This window comes from Psammomys obesus, unplaced genomic scaffold, assembly GCF_907164565.1.
Source record: "Psammomys obesus unplaced genomic scaffold, mPsaObe1.curated_primary_1811, whole genome shotgun sequence".
NCBI lineage: Eukaryota > Metazoa > Chordata > Mammalia > Rodentia > Muridae > Psammomys > Psammomys obesus.
In genome coordinates this window covers 7,921,590-7,947,037 of record NW_026585587.1, presented here as the reverse complement: position 1 = coordinate 7,947,037, position 25,448 = coordinate 7,921,590, and the positions used below count along the sequence as shown (strand labels likewise).

The 25,448-nt window shown below is 40.5% G+C and overlaps 1 protein-coding gene across 8 annotated transcripts in view; it reads left to right on the top strand.

Annotated features, from left to right (window-relative positions):
- The window catches only part of Disp1 (dispatched RND transporter family member 1), a 148,715-nt gene that overhangs the window by 76,164 nt on the left and 47,103 nt on the right, over positions 1-25,448 (top strand). For 3 of the 8 annotated variants that reach the window (XM_055609525.1, XM_055609537.1, XM_055609532.1), the window contains one exon: positions 21,860-22,382. The exons of 2 other annotated variants lie outside the window; for them this stretch is intronic. In XM_055609525.1, the coding sequence (XP_055465500.1) occupies positions 21,877-22,382 (506 nt within the window). In that variant the 5' untranslated portion in view covers positions 21,860-21,876. Of the gene's footprint in view, positions 1-10,361; positions 10,597-21,732; positions 22,383-25,448 lie in introns of those variants that run through there. 3 more of the 8 variants (XM_055609541.1, XM_055609548.1, XM_055609516.1) reach the window with 3 other exon arrangements.

Sequence of the window (25,448 nt, the reverse complement as noted above, 5' to 3'; positions counted from 1 at the left end):
TATTTTTATCTTTTGTCTCCTATTGTGTAAGGTACTGGCAGTGACAGGCCTTTGTAAAGGATGAGTACTGACTAAAACTCCTAACATTGTAGTGTGAATCTCTCTTCTCAGTGTTTTGCTGTTTTGTTTTAAAGCAAACATCATCTTGGCAGTACCTGGTTGTTAACTTGGGACTCCAGTGCAATGTCCTACCTAAAAAATACGGTACTTTCTTGCTCTCAGTAATTGTGTGAGGGCTGAGGAGATGGCTCTGCAGATAAAGGTGCTTACTTGAAAGCCTGAGGAAATGAGTTTGGGCTCCAAGACCCCCATAGTTGAAGGAGAGAACTGACTCCCACACCCTGTTCTCTGCACTGGACACATCATGGCAGTATTAACACATTCACACACACACACAAGATGTAACTTAAAAAATAATTATGTAAGCTTATTTGTTGTTGTTGTTGTGCCTAATCCAATGTTCTGCTTTCTGCACGTCAAGCCATTTTCATGATAAGATTAGGTTGTGAGCTTTATAATTAAGGAGTTTAAACAAATGAAACATTTTCCTCCTATACTTGTACTAGAAGTACTGCAATCCTAGGTTATGTGAGTAGGACCTGGACTATGTTAACAGGAAAACCTATTTTCTCTTCTGACATGGTTAAGATGCCTTCTGCAAGCCCCAGTTTTGGGGAAGCCCCGGTGGGATTAGAACAGTGCTTTGTCGTAGCTGTACTTTACAACACTGGAGCTGCAGCCGTCACTACTGAGTCCCGAGGAAAAAGATTCTGACTAACGGACCCAAAAAAGTCTACGGCAGCCTGGACCTGCTGAGGGTCTCGGCACTGAGGCCTGTGGGGACCACTTCAGGGGACTAAGGCTAGAACTGCCTCCCTGCAGAATAGCAGATACACTGAGATGATTTTTGTTTCAGTGTTGTTCTGTGATTATTATTTTCCTTCTTGAGATGGGGTTGGGGGTCTCTTGTTTTTGTTTTTGTTTTGTTTTGTTTTTTTTTTTTTTTTTTTTTAACTAATTTGCTTTTGAATTCCTGGACTCAAGTGATTCTACTGCGTTAGTGTCCTCAGTAACTGTTAAGACCATTAAGGCTGTCACTAGGCCCAACAGCATTTCAGTGCTCTTCCAAGGGCTCTGTGAGCTGACTAACGATTCCACCCTGCATCACCTTAAAGGTAGCGAGGCCTTTACTGTGCAGGACTCAAGCCCGGTTTCTAATGCGTCCATTTATGGAAACCTTTGCTTTCAGCCAGGCCTGCATTTTACGTCTAACAACACTGCCTTACTGGGATATTGTGTGTGTTTAATTCTGACATAAAATAAATATCCTTACTCCTTCCTCATTAATTATTACCTTATTTCTTATCTTTTTATAGCCATCTAACAGAACTTTATCTCATATAAATAAATTTCTGAAGCAAGATTGAGTATGACTTTCACAGTTTTGAACTGTTTGAACTTTTAAATCATTAATACATGTCTCTTCAACATCTTACTCAACTTCCTCCACATTCATGAAATACCTAACTCCAGCAGCTTCAGCCTTAGAGTTTGGGTGGTTTCAGGTTCTTTTCTTGCCAAAAACAATATTATCATATGTTATAAAAAGTATAAAAAAAATAAAGTGGATGTGAGTTTTATTTACTCTTCGCTATAATTTTGTTTTATGTCAAGGAATGTGATGTATCCATGTGAGTCTTTAGCAGTGATGACACATTTGTATTCAGATGACACTTAGTTTCCTATACTATATAACAGTTAGAAAATTAACTTGTACATTTTTTTTTAATTTCATGTTGTAAAAAAAGGCAAGTGAAACTTTCCCCATAAACATCCAAAATCCAACTAATGGAAGATTTTGGTTTGTTAGACAGAATCTGGTACTTTTTGCACACTGCTTTCATTTACATTCAGTGCAGAGCTTGGTAACAAAATACAACTGAAACCCTTAAGAGAATGTTCTAATTAGATTAAAGTCAAGATATATTGTTTCTCATTTTAGCAGGAGATTTCCTGCCAAGAACTTCTATTGTAAAAGTAAAGTATCACATTTTGAAATCCTATATTTGCAAACCAGAAATATGTTGGAAGCTGCCCAGAGCTGTTAATATTATGCTTTGTTTTTAAATCCTTGTGCATCTCAAGATTTTATTCTTAGGTCATCTGTCTGCAGGCTTTTTATTTTGTAATGGCTGAAATGCTTTAGCTTTTTTCTTTTTAATATATAAAACTATCAAATCCTAGGCTTCTCTGAAATTTAACACTGAGTTTTTCGTGTCAAGAAAGCTCTCCTTGTAGACAAATGTGGAACTGTAATAAACTGGCCTTGCATTAACTTTCACACTTCAAAAGGCAGGGCTTGTTTGTTTTCTCCTTTGGTGTTTTGAGAAAAGCTGCATTGAACTTTCTGTATAATGTGAATTCCTGATCCTACCACTTTCTCCTCTCAAGTGCTTGAGGTTTTTAATAATAATTTCTTTCGGCCAGGTTAAGGGAGATTAGAATTTATGTGTAGTCTACAGAAGAATGAAGACTGCTTCTTCCTGAGACCCGCTGATGCTATGCCTTTTCTTTCCGAGACCCGCTGGTGCCCATGCCTTTTCTAACCTGAGACCCGCTGGTGCCTGTGCCTTTTTTTCTAAAGCACACATTCCAGTTTCTAATCTCTGTAAGGCATTTGATGCTTATTAGTTAATATTAAGTAGATTTCATTCTGGGTGACCAAATTATTTTTGTGTTATTGATAAGGTGCATATAATTTTCTAATTTTTAATCAAATCAAACAAAGAATATTTGAGCTAAAAACAAAGGTTTCCTACATTCATGAATTTCCAAAGTGGTTTATCACAGATCAGATTTGCCACAGTAAGATTAGCCAGAGATTAAATAGAAAAGTCTATGGACCCATGCCTGTAATGGCTCACTGTAGAAAAAAAAAAACATTTATTCCGTTGTTGTTTAAAAATACCTCCATTAAGAGCCATAACTCAGCCGGTGAATGCATGGTCATCATGTGTGAAGTTCTGAGTTCAAACCCCCAGCACTGCCACAAAGAAAACAGAGCGCCAACATAAAAGTACCTCTGTTAATGCCTAGGAAAATCCTTCCACAAAGAACACGTGAATTGAAAAACTGTCTTGAGAATGAGGTTGCATATTACCTCCTGAACGGAGTGCTGTTGATGTAGAGAAAAGGTGACTAGCCACTTATTGCCATTTCATAGTATTTAATAGTGTTTTAGTATTCAGAGTTTACAGCAGGGAATAATGCAACATACTGTAGTCAAAGTTGACATGAAATTAATCTTGACTGTTTTTTTTCTTTCCTACAGCTGCGGTGGGAATGGTCCCTAGGGCCTATATAAGTGAGCAGGAAAATAGATTTTGTATACCGAAGATTGTATTTCAATTCTGTCCTCTGCTCAATAACAATGTAATATATGTAAGGCAACAATTGTGAAATGTGACTTGTTCAGTCAACATTTGTGCAGTATTAAAATTTAACTTAGCACATAGTAGAATATGCTTTATATACCTTCCTCAGAGGCCTGAAGATAGTAGACCTTTGCCTTTAAATGTAGATTAAGAAGCAGAAGAGAGACATAAATGGCCCTGGCTTTCAAAACTGTTTAAAGTTAGCATACGATAAATGGTGTAACAGGGCTCTCAGGGTCATGTGTCTTAGAGCAGAATGTTAGCATTTCTGCTTCAGGCAATCAGGGAAGGCTTTGTGGAAAACCCATGCTTGGCCATAGGAAGAGCATTGAGGGCAGAAGGCATAGGGTAAGTACAAAGTAAGTTCCACTGTGACCCAGCTCAGCATCCCTTCTGCTGGGGATGACGGCCAGAGCCTCCAGCCTGTCAGGCAAATTCACTAACTAATCCTGAGCTACACCCACATCCTAAGGAGGAGAGTGTGTTTTGGAGGGAGGGAAAGAACCTCAATAAGGAAGGATTTTACATTTCAGATAAACTGACTAAACTGTACACTGGCACTGGGGAGCCATTCACGTTTTCTGAATGAGGGCAGCTTGACCAGGTCTGTGTCTTCTGCTGAATATAGAAACTCTGTTTCTTAGGTTGGAAAAAGTACAGACTATGTATTAATCACATCTGTTAGGCCCTGGTAATTATCGAAGGGAAAATTAAACCAAGGTGACTGAGGAAATGGGATTGAAGGGATAGGTGGCTAGGGAGAGAGCCAAAAATGTTGTAATTGCTTAAAGCTCAAAGATGACTCCCACTGTATCCAGGATGCAGCCTAGATCTAGTGGTCCATAAATAACCATGGAAGTTGAATTTGTGGGTTTAGGTGACTGAGAGAGTGGATCAGAAAACTCTGGGCTGTTAAGATTGTTCAACACTTAAGAACATTGGCTGCCTTTCCAAAGGACTCAGGTTCAATTCCCAGCATTTCCATGGCGGCTTATTACTGTAACCCTAGTTTCAGGGATCTGGTTCTCTTCTTTGGCCTCTGGATACTGCAACCACATGGTGCAAAAAGTCCTTAAATTTTTATTTAAAAAGAAGTTCTTTGATGCTGACAATTTATGTTTTAAATTGTTGACTTTAACCAGCCAGGAAGACGTATAAATGGACTGTCCTTGGACAACAGAAGCTGTGAAATAAAACTTAGAGCAGAAGTTGGGTGTGATGATGGAGGCAGGAACCAGCCTAGAGAATAAAGACAAGCCATCAGGCGCTGCCCAAGGTTTAGAGTAAGAAACTCCAGAGGCTCAGGCAAGGACATGTAGCAGAGGTTCACAAGGCAGAGATTGTGGGAAACAGAAAGGAGAAAAGAGATTGCCCTGAGGACTGGCAGCTAGAGACACAAACAAAATTGAATATTGAAAAAGGACTGCTAAAGTAACAGTTGTTTCAGTGTGGGGAGAGGAGTGTGGGATGAGGCTTGGGTGGTATGTGGCAGTTGAAGGACAGGAACAGGCAGACCAAGAACCAGCAGAACGGAGTTCTTAGGTTGAAGAAAGCACAACAGTTTTTGTGAATGAAGAAGTTGACAAAGCAGGAACAATGAAGATGCACTTGTTGGGAGAATAAGGCAAAGTCCCGTGGCTGTCAGAGCTGGAGCTGCCACTGCGCAGGCTTTGTGTGTTCTGGGGAGTTGTGTCTGCATTCTCCAGCTCAGCAGCCAGGAGTCAGGGTGGCTGCTCAGCACTCATTCAAGTTCTGTGTACATTCAATTATATGTAAAGTAATTTGAAATGAAACGGCCCATGTGGGCTGTGGCTGCCTTTGGGGGACCCAACATAACATAAATAGTTATGTTAGGAAAGAGAGGCAGATATTGTAAGTGATAATGGACAAGTTCTAGAAGGCGTTTCAGGCAGTTGTGGTAGTGTTGAAGAAACTCAGGATCCAGGTTTCCTATTCTTTTATGAAAATACACAGCATCACTTGCTGGGAGAGTTCCAGTGGGGGCATGCAGGGCTTTCAGTATCTGTGTGGATTTCAGTGGAATTGCTAAGCTGTAACACAGGGCCCCCAATCTCACCCCACCATGTGACTATGATTTTTAAGTCTTTCCCTTTCTGGAGGCTGTTTTCACTAACATCCCCAAACCTGGGAGAACAAAGCACAAAAGGACTTGGAGAGCAGGTTTGGGGAAGTTTTTGTGGGGTGATGGTCGAGTAAATCAATGCTGAGAAAGTGAAGATGGCCAGGGGCATCATGGATTAGAGCTGGAGGCCAGAGAAGACACGGAAAGAGCACATTCTTCAGCTGTCAGCCGGTGGGAGATAAAACCGCACAGTGTCATTTGTGAGAATTACAGATCTGGAGATAGGATTTCCAGCAGGAAATGGGTAAGGAGATTAACAGATGACAGCTGTCAGATAAGAGGAGCGTGGAAGATTGATGCACATTTTCCAAGTGCACAGAACCCGTGACTGTTCTACACTTTACCTGTGTCTGCCTTTGTTCTCAATCTGCTAACATAAAGTATAATCTTAAGTGGTAAAACTGGGATTTTTTTTCTTTTTATAGTGAGCCTGTGAGAGCCTCTATCCTAATATTTAAATTTTGTAGATGGAGAATGCAACATCTGGATTAAGTGACTACTTGTAGCGACCATGGGTTCTGGTCTGAGATCTTAAGTAGGCATCTAATGATCTGTACACCAGAAACACTAAAACCCAGCATGAGGTACTGTCTGTAGCTTTACTGCCATTTCTTTTTCTGAACTTATACCTACAAATTACTAAGCTAGGGGCTGGGAAGATGGCTCACCGGTTAAGAGCATTGGCTGCTCTTCCAGAAGACCCAGGTTCAATTCCAAGCACCCACATGGCAGCTGTAGTCTGTAGTCGCAGCTGGCTGCACTCTGTAACTTCTGTTCTAGGGCATCTGACTTCATCATGCAGATGCATGCAGTCAAAACACCAATGTACACAAAATAAATTAATTCAGATAACAAAAAAACAAAACAAAAACCAAACAAACTACTATGGTATTGATTTACCCAAACTGAAAAACACCTGGCTGAATCATTGCCCTTTTGTCTCCCCAGCTTCCTCATGCATTGTCATTCTGACATTTACCAATAAGGACATATAACAAAGCCTGCATTCTGGGCTAGCTTCAGCTGGGAAGAGGAAGTTGATGAGCAGCACCCCCCCACACACACCCTTTTATCACTTTTTAAAAAGTACCAGCCAGGAGTAGTGGCACATGCCTATTATCCCAGCACTTGGGGAGGCAGAGGTATCTCTGTGAGTTAAAGGCCAGCCTGGTCTACAAGCCAAGGCTACACAGAGAAACCCTGTCTCAAAAATAAGTAAGTAAAGAAATAAGTAAACAAACAAACAGGTAAATAAGAAAGAAAATAAGTTAAAAGTACCAAGTGCACCTCTTCTGCCACACTATCCCTTAAACCCTCTCAAATTCATAAAAAAGAAAGAGAACAAGATTATACAATAAAAAGTAAAACACTTTTTGGGGAGTATTAGGATTCTGCAGGGTTACCAAGCATTTCCCCTTTTTCTCTGAATGATATTAAGAAACTTGCTGAAAGGCTTGGAATTAATCTGTTGGTTTTTTTTTTTATGTAGTATTATACACCATGTGATAATACCAAAAGTTCTTTCACTTGCCTGTTTGCAGACACCCCAAATTTTAAGAGGTCAGATAGAAATCAGCAGCTGCTACAAATGTAAATGATGACTTACAGGCTTGGGAGCTGGAGGGTCAGGCCTTTGAGGTTTGTGGCACTATAACTGTCTTAAGGAGTTTCTTGCAGCCATGTATGGACTCAGCATTAAAACATTTTAATTTTTTTGTGAGGAGAAGCACAATAAAATGGGATTAGTTATTTTAATTAACTAAATGGAAGTATTATTAAGTGACCAGAGAGTACTAAAATCCTTTGATTTTTTAATCAATCAATCTAGTTTTCTTGAGGATTTTTAGATGTTATAGTATGTGGAGGATGTGTGACACCAAATCATCAGACTTTGATGTTAGGGACAATATTTTTACTTACCTGAGTGCGTTTTTCCGTTCCTATCCTTGCCTTCTTGCCTACCGCTCCTACTCCAGGTTGACTGTGCTTTAGGTATGTTTCGGAAATGTAGAGGTGAAAGATACCTTTAGGAGCCTGGGCATTGTCTTTAATGCAGTGCTTCTTTAAATATGGGTCTGATCATGTCTAAGAAGCCCATACTTCCTAGAAAATCAAAATGTCCAGCCTGCCTCCAACCCTGATTCCTGCCAGAGACCTTCGTCATCAGAATCCAGGTGACATGACCTAGTAACCAGTGTAGTTACCATGCTCTGGCAAATTGCGATATGTATTCAAGTCGAAAGACACTGGCTTGATGGCTGGAATTTTATACTTCTTATTTTTTTATTGTGGTGTAATTAACATACCAAATATTTCACTGTTTCAAAGTGTCTGGTTGAGTGGAGTTTCACCACATTGTGCAGTTGTTTTATTCTGAAATATTTCATCACTCAGAAAGAAATTCTACCCCTATCAGCAGCTGTTCCCTCCTGCCAGCTCCAGCCCCAGCTCAGAGTGACCATTAGTTCACTTCTGTCACGTGGTTTGCCTATTCTTTATTTCACATTCCATGGAGTATGTGTCCTTTTGTTTCTGGCTTTCCCTCAACCGAGTTTTCAAGGTTGACTCATGCTGTAGCATACACTTTTCTGTTTTCATGGGTGAATTGTCTTCTTTGGCAGCATGTTTACCCATGAGTCAATTGGCGGACATGCAGGTTGTTTCTACTTTTTTGATGCTCTGAGTATGCATGTCCACATTTTAAAGAAATTGTTTTCGGTTAGGTGCATAGAGTCAGTTATCATTTGTGATAGTCCAGAAAGTCACCAGAAACAAGTGAGCGGTGAATCATGCAGAAATGCAGGATTATATTTCATGTGCACAATCTCATCAGATAATCAATGCAAACCTGGCTTTTTGTGTTTCTGCCTAGAGATAGCTCCCCTGATGTATATTGCTGGTTCCTTCACATTAAGACTCATGTCTATCAGCAATGTAACTCGTGCCTGAAAGCGTTTATTTCACACATACGTTTTTCTCTGATCACCAGGCAGCCCTCAGCAGTGCCCGTAAGCAGCAAGATCACCAACAGAAAGCACAAACACTGTGAAAAATGTGGCATTCATTGAGCTGCCAGTGATGTACCTGATTATGGTACGACAGGCAAACAGCAGAGCTTCCTCCTGTTTGGTCTCCCAGCAAGTGTGTACCAGCAAGTCATATTTCCCACCACTGCCGTAGCGGGCTCAGTATCTGTGTAAACGCCACAAGGATTATTTGGAGAACTATAAGTAACGTATGTTTAATAGGCAAATTCACAAAGTATGAACCAGAAATAATATATGTAATGGATCGACTGCACCCGGCAGTGGAATTGCAGGATCGTGCGATGACTGAGTTTTTCTGTTCACTGAGGCTGTTCGGCCCCTTACAGCCCCACCAGCAGCATGGAAGCATTTAGATGATGTTTGGAATTCTTCTTTCCTTGTTATAACAATCTTTGAAGATGTGGAAAAATATTCATTTTATTGTGGTTTTAAATTTTAGTTCCTTAAATAACTAATGAATATTAGCTGCTTGAATGCCTTGGGAGACAGCTTTTCAAAACCTTGGCCTCTTTTAAAGTAAATTATCTTTTTATGGATGACTTCTAGTTTTTTGTTTTTGTGTTTGTTTGTTTGTTTATAAACATGTATCTGATGGTAGATACTTAGGTATATAATTTGAAAATTTTCTCTCTTTCTGTATACTTAATTGTTTGGGTTTTTTTGTTTTTTTGTTTTTGTTTTTTTTTTTTTTTTACTTTCTTGAGACTGTCCTTTGATGGATAGACACTGTTTTAAATTCCTTTTTAAAGATTTAATTATTTTTATGTATATGAGTGCTCTATCTTCATGTATGCCTGCATGTCAGAAGAGAGCATCAGATCACATTATCGACAGTTGTGACCCACCATGTGGTTGCCAGGAATTGAACTCGGGACCTCTGGAAGAGCAGACAGTGTGCTTAGCTTCTGAGCCATCTCTCCAGCTCCTGTGAAACATGTTTTGGATGAAGCTCAGTTTCACCTGTTTCCCCTTTGTTCATGCTTTGGAACCTTGAATATCCACTCTTCATGTAATTAATCAGCATGTTCTGATAGAAAACTGTTCAGACATTTTTATTATGAAAGCCATGAAGAGTGGAGTTCATGGCTTTAAAAAACTGTCATTTGCTTTCAAAAAGGTTATCATTTATAAATATATGGTATTTTGCAGGGATTTATAAGATTTCCATATAATTTTGCACTGGCATCATTATGGCCATCTGCTTCTGAAAAGCAGTGTTAAGTTCTTGTAGCCAATGACTATTTTTGTTTGGGAAAATTGGGGAAAAAAACAACCCACTTATCACTGCTTGAGCTAATACTTCCTTCTTAAAAAAAGACGACGACTGCCTCTCTTAAAACTGTGAACTTTCTCCTTTGAAAGCAGGCTCTCAAGAGTCATTTGTGAAAGAACACAAGACCCCAGCCTTGGAAATAAACAGGCGTTGGTGTTTATTTGTGTTAGTTTAGATGTAGTAGTCAATGTGTCAGAAAACTGAGTTTGTGGCTCTTAAACTAGGCCAAGCAAGCAAACAGTATCAGCCAACATGGCTTTAATCTACTAAGTAACTTTAAATCCAGAAGATCAAAGGATGTTATAACTAAAAACAGCCCTTGTTGCAGTTTCTCTGTAGAAGCAGGAAAAGGCTAGAAATTACATGTCACCTTCATATCCTGGCTGGCTGACCTCAGCGCTCAGATCAAGTCCCTCTGTACGCCAGCTGTTACCATTATTAAGACTTTGCCCCAAGGGGTTAAGTAGGAGAAAAACTCTCTGGTCCTGTCCCAGAGCAAACAGAGAAGTCCCAGCCCCTTCCATGCCCCACTCAAAGCACTCTGCGTGTGCCTGTCACTCACTCCCGCTCCGGCTCCGCTCCTGCCAACTCCTGCTCTCTGTTGTGCTGAGTTCCTGCAGCCTGCTCAGACCCGGCTGTGTCTCTCATCAGCTTTTGTAGACCAAACTGAGCCAAGAACTTTCTTCTTTTAACCTAAAGGTAATGTCTTTATTTCTGCTTCTCTAGGTGTGTGTGTTTGTGGTTTTAAAGGAATTATTTTTAAACCAAAACTATTTTTCTAAGATTGTTTAAAAATCCAGTTTACTTTTTTTCAATAAAAATACTAAATGTGTTTTAATATTTTAAAAAGTTTGCTACGACCATTTAAATTTGTAGTGTGTACAAGCTTAGGGGAGGGTATGCTTTTCCCGCTTATTAAAGTTCTTTATATGTGGAGCTGGAAGGAAGCCAAGGTTTAAGGTGGAGTATATTGCTTCATATCTTCTCTGCCTGAATGGAGGAAAAGCTGAAAACGTGCCTCTATCATGGCCAGTAACTAAGAAGAGAGGTTAAGAATCATGGGAGCCACTCTGCTCACATTTGCCAACTAAGTGTTTTAAGAACATACATTAGTCTTCCAGCCTGGGAAGAGAGCAGCTGGTAGCGGTGCCTGCGAAGGAGCTGGCGGCAGGAGCTGATGGTCAGCAGCAGGTTCAGTTTGACCCCAGAGCATTTCAGATGTGGAGTCCGGTGTGAGCTGCCTCTGTGCTAATTGAATGTTGGTCTGTGTGTGCTTTAACTGTGGCAGTGACGGCTACATTAGGGTTGGATTTACTGCTTAAAGTCCTGTTAGCAGCAAAATGCTGCTATATTGACTTTTGTTTAAAGTGAGAATGGATATTTTATATGTAATTGGCAAAAAAAAAAGGTTTGAACAACATGTTCTTAATTGGTAAAGTATGTTTCTGTGTGGTAACGAAAGGTAACATCTCTCATCCCATCCATCGGTGAGCAGAGATACCTTTCATCGGGGGCAGTGCGAGGCTTGCAGAGCACTTTGTGATTTGCTGAGAGTTGTCTCTGAGAAGTGCTCCTGTGGACACGAGAATGAAACATGCTCCTTTTTCTCATCAGAGGATGATTTCAGATCTGAGCTTGTAATTGTGGGCCTTCCAGTGCCCTGTGACATTGCAGTCACTGGACCAGCAGTAAGCTCTGGGCTAGTGGGTAGCGGGCTCACTGCTTCTGTGGCGTTAATTCCTGATGGCATGTTCTGCTTTTAGTGTGTTAAAACACACAGGTATCTTGTTTATTTATTCTTTAGTTTTGCCTCTCTAATTGGTGACGCTAGGGGGTTTTTACTGTCGAACGTTGAATATTGGACTACTTACAGAATTATACTTCATTTTAAAGGTCTTATGCTTTACGTATCTTATATTGTAGACCTGAAATTAAGAATTGTGAATATAAACTACTTACAGTGTTTATAAAAAATGTGTGATGCCCGAAATATTGCTCTGCAGCACAGTTTAAGAAACACATGTTAACCTTGTCTCAGCTTGGAAATTATCTGTATAAGATTATTCCGCCAACCTTTAGCTGTAATCTCCTGTCTTCGTAGCTTACATTGAACCAATTGCCCTTTTTGGTAACTCTTGAGACATCTCCTTTTCTGTGGTTGTTATTCCCAATTCTTCTCCTTCTGTCTTTACTGCTATGAGTCCTGGGCTTGGATCTGCACATTCTCACAGTATGACTCTTAAAACAATGTGCATATTAGATAGCCTGAACATGCATGAAACATACTCTATTTTAAAAACATTGCAATTAGTGATCATACCCCAACACAGAAGATAAACCTGAGATTAGATCAAGACAATGAACTGCTTGTGATATGGATTGTGTATATACTTTTTAGTTGATACATATATTAAAAATATATATGCTACATATATAGCATCAAAAGTATAGTATATAATATAATTATATACTATATAGTTATGTAAATTTATAATATATTAATATATACACCATATAGTATAGCATACGTATGTTTTAGTTATGAAAAAAAAGGCAAGTGATTTTCTTCACCAAACTTTTTATTCTCTCATTTTAGTCACTGCTAAATAGGATCATTTAATGCCAGCCTTCATATTTAAATTATAAGACAACTCACAAGGAACATAGTAAGTGTTTCTCATATGGACTACTAAATGGGGATATTTACCTATTTAACTGAAAAATATGGGTTAATTACTTTTGCAAGCAAACAAGAATCCCAAGTCAAAAGTAGATGCTGTTTCTGTTCATCTGAAACATACGAGAAAGCATCAGAATTCAGAAGCATTTGTGTTGATAACTTAAGTAAGGAATAGAAAAATATTTATGAAAATTATACCCTGGCTTTACTAAAAACAAATATATGGATCCAATTGAAGAAAGGAAAAAAAAACCTTTACAAATTCAGTGTTTTCTAAGCTTAAAACAGTTTTCAGACTCCTTTCATAAAAGGATGCTCTTAACAGTGTTTCATACAAATACTTGAGTGATGTTTCTCAAGTTGCTCAGTAAAATAAAAGATCCCCTTGAGATGTTCCGGGCCAGGCTCTGCAGGGAAGGACTTATTTGGGAAGCTGTCTTGGGAACTCAAAGTTCACCAGTCAACAGGGGTGGGGGCCCTGGTACAGACCCTTAGCATTTGTAGGGAAACTTTAATTTTAGTAAACACATTACCATTTAAAGCATTTAAATAGTTTTAAGTGCTTCCTGGCTTCTGGAAAGCACTCTCAGTTTTTGATGAAATGAGAAGGTTTAAAAAATTCTTCACATCCTTTAGTGAGGCAATAAGTGAAAGGAAGATTTTCTTCTGGGCTTACCTCATTGATGGGTGTTTCCTCTGAGCTGATAAGTTTGGAAGGTTTGGGGTGTGTGAAGTGTTAGCATCTGTAGATGAGCCTATTCTTGGCTGAGTAACTTGATCCTGTGCGACCAGGAAGAGCTGGAGCAGAGAAGAGAGGTTGCCTTGCTGCAAGTTTTTTCCTTTGAAAGAGTGTGCTCAGATGACCTAAAGACAAAGGCTTACGTTCCAAGGCTCCCGCTTATTCCAGGATTCTTCCTCTTTGATGGGGACATTGAGCTGGGAAGCAGCCTGCCATCTGGAGCATGTGTGGCCCTAGCATTAGACATTTAAGATGCTCAAAGTACAACCAGAATCTTTACCCTTTTCTTGGTGTGAACTTTGGGGGAGCTGGAAACGTCTCTTTAGAAACTGACCAGTGGTTGTAGATGGACTTTTCTTGAAGGTTAAATAAACTCATTAGTCAAATAAGCTCTTTCCTAAACTGCTTTCAGAAGACCTGCAAGTCACTGAGGCTGCATGGCAGTTTGTTTCAGGTTTCTGCACATTGGACACAGTGATTCTGCAGCTGTCTCTCATTTACACCAATGTCTTAATAGGGCTGCACCATGTTCTCACCTCTACCCTTCCAGTGTAAGAACTGTCACCAAGGAAATAAGTGGAGATGGTACAAATCTTAGAAAGCATGTTCCTCAGTGTCCTTAAATGTGTATCAGTGTTTACATTTCCTGACATTTTCTGAATGTTTAATATTTTGAGTGATCCTCTTAAAAACTGATGAATGTTACTTCTGTGAACTATGAATTGCTGCCTTGGCTGCATATTAGAATCACTTGGGAGCATTAAAAAAATAACTGACAGCCGTACCATTACAGTGTGAATGAAATTAGAACTGCTAGCCAGGAGTCTGTTTTAGTGATTAAAAAATATATACATTAAAGTGATTCTGATGTGTAGCTAAAGTGTAGATGTTTGGAACATACTTACAGTTTGCAAATATTTGTTGTGTTCGTTGCACTTGTCATCTAAATGTGTACCTTGCTTGGGAGTTGCGTGACCGCCTTTAGGAGGACTTTGATTGATGTTTCTGAGTTAGAAAGCTTCTTTGGCTTTAGTTTATATAATTTTGGTTATATGGATTAACATAAGACTCCAGATTTACAGTTTAAGAAATAATTCAGCTTAATGGAATTTAAACTCATCTGAACTACAGATTCAAAGACAGTGAGATTGAGAAGTGGTGGTTACTGTGTGACGTGACGTCATTTCCGTGGTTCTCCAAGAACTGCTTTCATAATTACAGTATGTACTAGAGCTCTTGCAGTATGTAGTTAGGGAAGTGGATGTTCGTGCTAATGAAAGTGGTAGCTAGTGTCCTTTGTCCTAGATTGTAAGCAAGAAACCCCATCTTACACTCCTGTCTTTTCCTGCTTAGACCTGATACCAAAGGCACATCGAACATACACAAATGAAAAAATAAGACCAGTGTTTCTGTAAGCCTGAAATCCCTTTGCAACTTATCCCTGCATGTATAAATTCATGCCTTCACAACTGATGCATCTCTAGTTAACTGAATACAACCCTTTTCTGGTTTGCTCTGGTTCATTTATTGTCTCCCTAAGGTTCTTCAGCTTTCATCTTGCTCTTCTCTATATGGGTAAGGTCTCGCCATTCTTCTCCTGTATCATTAAGTTTTTATAAATACTATCAGTACTTTTGTATAAAGACATGTAGTACTTATGGTCTATCTTCTTTGGTGTCTTTATCAGTATATATAATCATAGTCAAAGAGGTTATACAATGGTAAAATGCTTTGTACATTTCACTTTCAAAGGTGGTAGTGGTTATTCGGTAAGTTGAAACTACGTAGTTGATAATACAAATTCAGTATCAAACAGCAAATTATCATTGAAAAAGGATTATAATCCTTTCAGAGCTCCCACATCTAAATCAGTTTGCCTGCTCATGGTGTGGGGAAGCACGCTCGCTGCCAAAGAGGCTCTGACACCTATGGAATAGTTGGATGTTGTGGGACTGTATCGACAGCATGGTGATGCCAGGGAAACCGCTTTGAATTTGCTGCAGCTTGTGCTTATGGGGAGTAATAGCAACAATACGTACTTTTCTGTGGTTCTTGGCAACCTGAAAATGTCTGTAGGTGCTTAGGTGGAGGTATTCATAAATATTCTTATTGAAGGAGAATTTAATGGCAGAAAGTTTAGGAACTCAAAAAAAGAGAAGTTAATTTGTTTCAGAGGTAAGAAGACACTCTGTCTAAGGATGTCTCCTTCAGTCTCTAACTAAGGCAATGGGCTTCATGTCAGATGAGAATCACATTACTGTGATGTTATCTGAATAGTAGGTGCGAGCAAAAACGGATCTGTTGGCTTGGGGTTTCTTTCCAGTTAGTAATGTAGCAATGCCTGGATCACACCTCTAATTCAGTGAGATGTGTCTGTGATGCCCCTGAAAGCTGCACTGTAACCTTTTAAACTCTCTGGAGAAATACTGAATTTTAAGGCTTTTTATTTGGTCTTCAGACACATTTTATGTCAGTCGTCTGTGGTGAACCTATAAATACCGGTTGAGCTTGACGTTGCCCTGGAGTCATCTTGAGGTAGTGGAAAGCCTTGCCCTCAGAGCCTTGGTGGGGATTAAATCCTAGTAATGTGACCTGAATGCAGCTTTAGTGTTGTTGACCCTTAGTTTTCTCTTTAATGGGTTACACTGTCTTCATAGAGGTGTTTTGAGAAAGTGATTCACACATTTTAAAAGTTTACTAGTGCTTTAAGAGAAATACTCCTAGCGACAAAGCCTGGCTGGAGTCCTTCCAAATCCAACCCCCCAATCCCCACCTCCCCACCCCCCCCACCCCCCGCCTCCATTCCTAATCCAGTTTAACAGCCCCTGGAAGAAGATGTATAGACGTTGTTTCTTAATGCACTAAGAGAAGCTGCCCGTGTCTCCTGCCACACTACTGCGAAGCCAAGGTGGTGATGCTGATCAGAACCTAGACCATCATTTTAGGGTAAGATTACTCAGTGCCAGAGGGACGATTTCCTACAGAAACAGGGTTGGTGAATAATAGATACAGACACTTCCCAATTTGCCTTTAAGTCCTTTGTGAAAAGACTTGAAATCGTTTTGTGTATTTGTCTTCTATTTGGAGAAAAAGAGGCAAGGGTGTTCATTCCTTATGTATCAGTTATATCAAAGAGGGTCAAATCCTGTCAAAATGTATCAAAATTGGGCATAGTACAGTTTGGGAAAACTGATGTAAGCCATAATTAAACGTGATTATTAATTAGAACTTTGTTAAAATGTCTTACTTTCTCCACCCTAGTTAGCTCTTGTTCACCCTCCTTGGCTTGCGCATACTGTCATCATTATTTAGGCCTAGTTCCTTTGCTGCCTTACAGCCTTGTTTGAAGTTACCCGGTACCTGGAGAACATGTGCCAAGGACTAGACAGGGCTGGAGGCTGTTGGCCCTCAGGGTGGATGCTTAGAACCTGTCTTTACTCACCTCCCTGCGTTTGGAGGCACCAGGCCAACATTCGACATTGTAATCTAGAGAATGTGTTCTAGGGAACACCGCTCTTGAAAACACAATTGGCTACAAAATAAAATGCAGTCTTAACCATGTAACTTCCGTGCTGTGAGCCTGGTGAGGCGGTTATCCTAATGTGTCATCTGAGCGTTTAGAAGGTGGTTCTGCAGGAGGCTCTCCACCTTGGCATCAGTCCTCCTAGTTTCACCACTCACCACTGGCACGTGACTCTGGGCATCCTATGTAGTCTCCACATCAGGTTTTGTTTTGCAGAGTAGACCAGGTAATGCCTTCCACATTTGTTCTCCCGAAGGCTGTTAGTGGATCAAGTGGAGTGAACTGATGCGTGTGAAAGTGCTTTGGAAATACCAGAGAGGCACACTATTGTGCTGTGATGTAAGGAAGACAGTTTCCTTCAGGCTACGAGTTCTGTGTTTGTTAAGGAGAGTGATGGCTTCACTAAGTGCTTACTGGGGTAATTGCTTGGGTCTGTGTATCTTCTTCAACAGTACATTTAGATTTTAACTTGGCAGTTTTCTGGCCGGGTTAGAAGTTGTGATTTCCAGTTTTAGGGAGGGGCTGCATGGTTCTTCATGTTCTATAGATGCTTTGTGCTCCTAAAGCTGCTTGTATAGTCCCATTGCACCCTTTAAGTGAATTGTGATTTTAGCATAGTTTGGTGTATATTGTTTAAAGAATAAATTTTCATAATTCAGACAGATTGTATCATGATTAAATAAGAAGATGAGCTCGTTTTTGTCTTCGAAGTGTGAGTCCTTATATTTTACAGGGTGGAATTCTAAGCACACAAAGTGTGGTGACCGTGCACACTTGTACACACATACAACACATGCACATATGTGCACCCCCCCACACACACACACACTTTATTTTAACCATGCAGACTGTTCTGGCAGTTCTGGAGCTTTCCACATGAAGGCTCTCTGCCACTGAGCTACAGCCTGGCATTAACCATAATGATTCTTAACAATATAGTTGTCTGCAGGTAGCTTTGCCCATAACGGCGTCCACTGACTTCTTCCCATCCAGTATATCCATATTGGAGTCACTGTTTTTTAGTTTTGTTTTATGTTCTGTTTGGTTTGTTGGTTGGTTGGTTTTGGGACAGGATCTGACTATGTAGCTCAGAATGACTCAAATTTACCATTCTCCTGCCTCAGCCGCAAGCCCTGGGATTCTAGACTATAACCATTATGGCAGGCTGACTTATTCTTTTTTATCATGTGTGATAACTAACAAGATATGGCAGAGCTTGAGTTCTCTTGTTTACTGTAGTTTAAGTTGCTTGTAGTTTTCACCTTTAACGAGTTGTAGCTGAGACCCTGATGATTGTTCTATATCTGAATACACATTTTACCCTAATAAAATTGTGAGTCAGAGGATAAAGATATTTTACATTTTTTAAGCAGTGCCATATTGCTGCCTTAGAAAGGTATATTACTTTTCATTTCAAAGAAATTTAAGAAGAAAGCAAGACTCTGAGACAGGGAGACTAGAGTAATTTGAGTAATCTCAGCTAGTGGCTGGTAGAATCAACTTTAAAACTCAGACGTACTCGTGTTATTTCTTCTCGCAGATCTCTCAGTTGCCATCTTTTAGGGTTTTTTTTTTTTTTTCAATTTGGGCTTTAAAACTAGGGAGCATGAGGTTCCATACCTTTTTATATTTCAGTTATCCTGTACCTGACAAATGCTACTGGGAAAGCTGACGTGGGTGTGAGCTCAGTGCCTTTAATGGACTGGGATATAAGTCTCTTGCAGAGTGAGAAGGGCACCGTTGGGCACTAAACTGTGTGGTCTGAGGCTTTCAGGGGTAGGTGTGAGAAAGCACTTTCTTTGGATATGCTCTCAAGAGAACATGCTAGCTTGAACATCACTGTCTCTGTAAGTTAATTCTTTATGTTTGACTCAAAAACTACCCTTAAATGCCACAGTAAACACTGTTTTTCTTCCATTTATCATCACACACTGTCACACTTAGCACAATATTTGTCACATGGGAAAATGATTAATGTTTTCTTCTAGACCTTCCTTCTGCAGTACTTGTTGGTGTATTTATTTTTCCTCTGCTCTGTATGCTCTGCTGTTAGATCACCTCCATCCTAGGATTAAATGAGTTTTTCCTCCTCCATTTGTCTCTGGTCTCTCTCAGCATGGGCTTTAGTATCAGCTCCTAATTTCATATTGAGGCTTTGCTGTTTTGGTCAGCTGAACCACTGTACTAATACAGGCACTGAGCCAAAATAAGTCATTGACATTTCTTAAGGCAATTGGATTTTTTTTTTTGCTTTGTCTCTGTGTTTTATTTACTTATGAATCCAGTCAATTGTTCCCATTTTATGATTCTGATTAAAGAAACTGAATCAGAGAAGGTGCATGCCATTTTTTTCCAACTGCCATCAGAAGTCTGCGTTCACATTATTCTGTATTAGCTACTAGTGTCTGCTTTGTTACAAGAAATCTCCAGGTTACGAAACAGATTCCATTCCTAATAACATTTTATTTTATTGGCTTTTGAGATAGGGTTTCTCTGTGTAGCCCTGGCTGTCCTAGAACTCTCTCTGTAGACCAGGCTGGCCTTGAACTCACAAAGATCGGCCTGCCTCTGCCTCCCGAGGGCAGGGAATAAAGCCCTGCCCCTAAATAGCATTTGTAAAGCTGCATGTTATCACAGTGAGGAGGGAAAAAGTTATTTGGTAAAATCAAATGCCTCCATTGGCATACACAAACATTTTTATCTCTTAGAACAACAGATGGTGCATTACAGTAAGAGTAAAGGAAAATGATTGCTGCCATTCCAGTTATAAAGAAAAACAAACATTTCCACCCTAAAGACAAGGAGATTTAATTTGAAGTAAGAAAACTGGAAGAAAACCAGAAACTGTAGGGACATTTTTAGGGTACTCTGGAGAGCAAGAGTGCAAGTTGATGTCAAGCTGTCTTGGGGCCTGTTTTACTTTAGAACTGTTTACTTTAGAAGTTTCTTTCGATGCCCGTTTCTAGATGCTTCCTAGCAGAACCCACCCAATAGCTCTGCTGGTAGGTAGATAACAGGATTAACTATTCAGTATGATTGATTGCATTAAATATGAAAAAATAGGCCATTTCAGATGCTGTCTCATTGGGCTGGTGTGATTAAAAACCAGACTGCCTTCCTCCTGTCCTCTTGGTGCATCTGTCATTAAGCTCAGCAGACACCTTTGTTAGGGTTGGTTGTGCAGAGGCCTAGAGGGCAGGCTCTCAGCCTGGCGTGCAGGTGGTAGCTGGGAATGGAAGGCGTCTAGTGCATTTGCACAAGATGGAATCTAGTGATTGCTTGCCACACTACAGTTGCAGGTGTTAAGTTTCAGTTAACTACTTAAATTCCAAGCTTCTTTAAATGCTCTTTATGTTTTCTTGGTTTGGGAGCATCCCCAGCCACCCTATCTTTCTTTCCCTTAACAGTAAGCGTGAGGCTAAGTTCTTCCCCAGCAGGCCCGTCAGCGGCCATCAGTGAGATGGCAGGCATCCTCGGTGGTGGCCGACTACTCAGCTCTGGCCAGTCATTGTAGTCCGACCTGCCTCGCTTTCTGTGAGTGAGATGATTCACTGAATTCACACTGTTTTGTGTTGGGGATATTATCTGAGTGCTTAGACTGGGTGTTTTTATCCAAGAATGATTTTATGAAGGAGAAAGCTACTTCATACACCATAACCAAACTTTCTCTCAGTGGGCAGGCCAGTTAGATAAGCGATGGCAAGATGTTTAGACCTCTTGAGTTTATGTGTACAAGGTTTAGAACATTTTATTTTTCTTCTAAAACTGTTTGTAAAGACAATTTTAGTATATACTTAATTTCTTTATGGTGTTTATTTAGCTGAGTTTATGCATGGGTGTGAGAGGTTTTATCTGAAAGATAAATATTAAGCTAATGATGGTAAATTTGCATCAGTGTGTTGAGTATTCTGTGGGTCAGTATCTCAATGGGAGGTTCCACCAATAGCTTCTACCCACTACGGCCCCTGCTGAGTTGATGCAGTGGGCGGAAGTGGACAGGGCTCCTGCACCTGGGTGACCCCGGTTAAGTAGTGCACACACAGACAGAACAGAGGTTACTTCTCTTATGCTTGTGTATGTACAAGGTGGGGAGAGACTGGAGAGGGATTGTTCTAGAAGCCACATCAAAGGGTTTGACATTTCAAGGAGTCCACACATATGGGGAAGAGATCAGTGGCTTTTGATGACTACTCTTACTGTAAATCCCCAGATTTTGTTTCCCTGTATACTGCTCAAATGGGCTGGGTGGTTCAGGTTGCTGGGGGTGGGGGTGGGGCCAGGTTGTCTAGCTTTGCTGTTACATGTTGACTGAACAAAGTGTTCCTGGTACTGTCAGCCTGTGAGGGATTTCCTGTACGTTGAAGATGTGGGCCCTTTTGCTAGAAGGTGGGAAAAAAAATTTTTAAGAAAATTTAATGTGAAGCAAATTCTATTCACGTTATCATTTTTGTTATGCAAATGTTACCTACTATATACAACATAAAAAGTAAAATCATGAACAACTTTTACAGTGTGCCTAAAAGAAAAAAAAAACTTTTATGCCTTATAAATTTGTGTTGTATGAATTTTTAGCTGACTAATCTTTATTTCAATAGGTTTGTTCTTATTCTGGGATTCAAGTGACTTAGAGGAAAAAAATCGTATCGTTTAGATTTTTCTAAGACACAAACCAGCCTTAATATTGTTTAGTTTATTTTAATATATACATTGTTTGCCTTCAGTGTCTCTCTTTCTTTTGCTCATCACTCCTAAGTTAGAAGCCCCAAGCACCCTAGTGGAAAAGTTGAAGGGTGTTGTTGTCATCCCCTTTCTGTTGGGAAGGTAGCCAGTGAGGACCGAGCAAGATGTGAAGTGGCAGAGTGGGCTCTGTGGTGCCTGGCCCTCACAGACACCTGCTCATAGCTCCTGCAGGGACCCTCATTTCCCAAGAGCTGTGCTGAGATGTCTTACATGTCTTCCTTATTTATATTTTTTTCTGCCTACTTAGAATCGGGTGGTTTTATGTCTTTATCATTTCTAGGGCTAAGGAATTGGAGCATGGCTGTGATCAGCGGAAGTGATTCTGTGCTCCTGAGCAATGGCAGCATCTCAGCCAGTACCACCAACCCTAGTCCCCTCACCCCCAGTGATGGAGACCCCACAGCCCAGCAACTCACTCCCAGAGAAGCCCCGAGAGCAAAAGCGAGTCCAAATGGATGCCTGCAACTTAATGGCACAGTTAAGTCATCCTTTCTGCCTTTAGACAACCAAAGAACACCTCAGACGTCAGCTCAGTGCTGCCATCCTTGTCCATCCCATCACCCTGTGACCAGCCATAACAGTCACCAAGAGTGCCATCCCGAGGCCGGCCTTGCAGCATCCTCCGCTTTGGCCTCGTGTCGCATGCAGCCACATTCTGAATACTCTGCATCTCTGTGTCCAAACCATTCGCCTGTCTATCAGGCTGCGCACTGCCTTCAGCCCTCACCATCTTTCTGCCTTCATCACCCGTGGCCTGACCATTTCCAACATCAACCTGTACAGCAGCACCTGGCCATCATCAGGTGAGTATGCTGGATCCTTGTTGGCCTTCAACATTAAATACATCTCACATGAACATGACAGCTTCTGTTTATTTCTCCAAAAGGAGGAGGGGGAAAAACGGTCAGGAAATAAAACTCATACAGTTTTGTGAATTGTATGATGCTCACTGAAATATAATTGATACCATGCATTTGTGTTATCCATTGACTTTCTGTATATGTGTATATGTGTGTGTGGTGTACATATATGTATGTGACTGGGGATTTGTGTGTATAGCCCAAGACTGATGTCAGGCATCTTTCTTGATTGCTTTCTACCTTATGTATTGAGACAGGCTAGGAGTCCCAGCTGGCCTTGTGTTTAATAAAAAGTTTTATAGCGATCAACCTTTGCCTCTGCCCATAAGAGTTGTGTTTGTAGTGGAGTGACCAAATAGGAGTTCCCTTATTTTTGTATTAGTAGTGGCCAGCCTGATAAAACTGCTTGCTTCCTTGTGCTTCTGTGTGCTGCTTGCTTCCTTGTGCTTCTGTATGTTGCTCACAATTTCTATTCATAGGTTTGAGTGATTGTGCGCCACATTGATGTGAGAGAGGAGTAATGTCCCTCCATAGTGGACAGAACCTATCAGTGTGCAATGTGGAACTTTAAGACATTTTAGATCCAGTAGGTTGACAAGTGGTGTAAGATCTGCCATCGCCATCTGCCTTCCTTTTGCATGCGTCGGCCCGCTTTCTTTTATGTGTGGTTTCAGAAGTACTTGTCATATTGACCACAATAAGCGGTGATGGCATGTTTTATGGAGTACTGAGTACTTTGTAAATATGAAGTATTGCTGTGTAGTTTTAGAGGAACCAGAAAAAGAACAGCATTCCCTTTACAATCAATGTACTTTATGTACACGCATGCACACACACAGAGCTTCAGGTGTACTTTGGTCAGTTTGTCAGAGATCCACACTAGTGCCCACATCTCATTATGATGTGCAGCGCTTCTAACACTCCTGACAGCTTCCTCATTCAGTCCTGGCCTGTCTCTGCAGCGCAAACCATGGCTGTTCTGTTGACCTTCTCCTGGACCTACCTACACACACAGTCATGCTGCATTTATTCTTTTGTGTCTGGCAAGTGTTGCTCAGCCTAACGTCTTAAAGATGTATGTAATTGTCTTTGTTCGCACTGTGGACAAGTGATCCATTCTGCACATGCAGCAGGCTCCCCGTCCGTGAAGAGCCAGGTCCAATGTGCAGAGCCTCCACCTTTTTCAGGGGTTGCAGATGGTCAAGACTGGCCAGTCTTCATTCTTCATTCTTCAGAGAGGTGAGAAAAGAGCAAAGAGTGTGGGGAGAGAGGAGAAGGGTCTCCATAGTGTGTTTCTGTGGGCTCAGCATACATTTCCATATTAGATGTGAAGAGTTTAGAATTCCCCACAGCTCGGTCTTAGCTGACTTGTTCTAACAGCTCTGGCAGCATGATCAGGTTTGGACTCTTCCCATGTTGAATTAAGCTCTGTAACTCGTAGTTCTAAAATTACGTGCTCATAAGTATTTGTATGATTAAGTCATCAATTACGTATATATGGTTGCAGGTGAGATAGCGAGTTACACATTCTGAAGCTGTTGAAGCTGTACACCGTCTAATAAGCCTTAAAGCATTAAAACTCTGGGCAAACAACCAGTACTTTCAGTGTACCTGACTGTGCCAAGATTTTCTGAATTTTACTTAGCATTTGCTCATTACCTAATTTAAAGGGAATGAAAGTCCTGTGTGCACTTTAAGTGGAATAACATTAAAACTAAAACTGATGGCAAGTGGCTGAGTTCGCTGTTTTCAGTGGTTGACCCTGGGGATCCTCCAACTCTGCTGAACTTACTGCAGATGGTGTAGGACACTGGGTTCCTAGACTTGTCCCTGTGGAGTTTCTTCCAGATCTTAATTACAGAGTGATGCAGAGCTAGCTGATTTCCTACATAGAGGATGGGGTACATATTGTGTACCTTATTCTGTCTCAAGAATGATTCTCACAGTTTTTTGCCTTTATATATATAGGTATCTATATACAAATATATATACACACATATACAGTAATATGTAGTGGATACTATATGTGTCCTCTTTGAAGATGTCATTCTACACAGAATGAGATATGTTTTCTGCCTTCATCAAGTCTTGAACTACTAGGAAGTTAAGTTAAATAAACAGCTAGAGTATCGTGATAAATTCTACCAAGAAGGAATGCACAGGGATAAAGATGAATCACACCAATGGAGAGAGAATAGAGGCCATTGTCTTACACATAGCAGGAACAGTTTATGTAAAGAGCTACAAGACAGTATGAGCCCAACTCCATCATAAGTGAACATCACTAGACTATAGTGGAAGAGAGCGTCATAGTAAGAGGAAAGTGAACTGGGGTTAAGTCCTGTAGAGAATTACAAACCAAGCTTTCTAGGCTCTATTCTGAGCAGTTGTTACTTGTGTGTCTGTCTGTAGCCATTTTTAAGTAAATGTTTAGTTAAGTGGCATTAAATATATTCATATTATTGAACAAGCGTTGTGGCCACCCAAGTCCCAATCTGAAACTCTGTACCCACTAAACATCCCTTTCTCCTCCTCTCCAGCCCCTGATAGTCAGCATTCTACCTTCTCCCTCTATGAATTTGAGTATTGTAGGTACCTCAAATATGTGAAATCACGCTATGTTTGTCCATTTGTGACTAGTTTCATTCACTTAGTGTGTTGCCAAGATTCAACAAAGTCTTAGCATGTGGCATATGTGTTTGCTGCATTTTGTGTATACACCCATCCATTGATGGGCACTGCCTTTCAACTGGTGTAAATAATGCTGCTGTGAGCATAGGTGTACCTGGAACCCCTCTTTCAATTGTTTGGGTTATATGCCCACACCGGAGGTGGAATTGCAGGAGCTCATGGTGATTGTATTTTTAACTTTGTGAAGAGCCCGTGTACTGTTTTTTCATCATTGTTGTACCATTTTACATTCCCTACCGGCGGTGTACAAAATTCAGTTTTTTACATCCTTGCTGACACTTGTTATTTTACTTGTTACGTTTTGAGAGGAGCCATCCA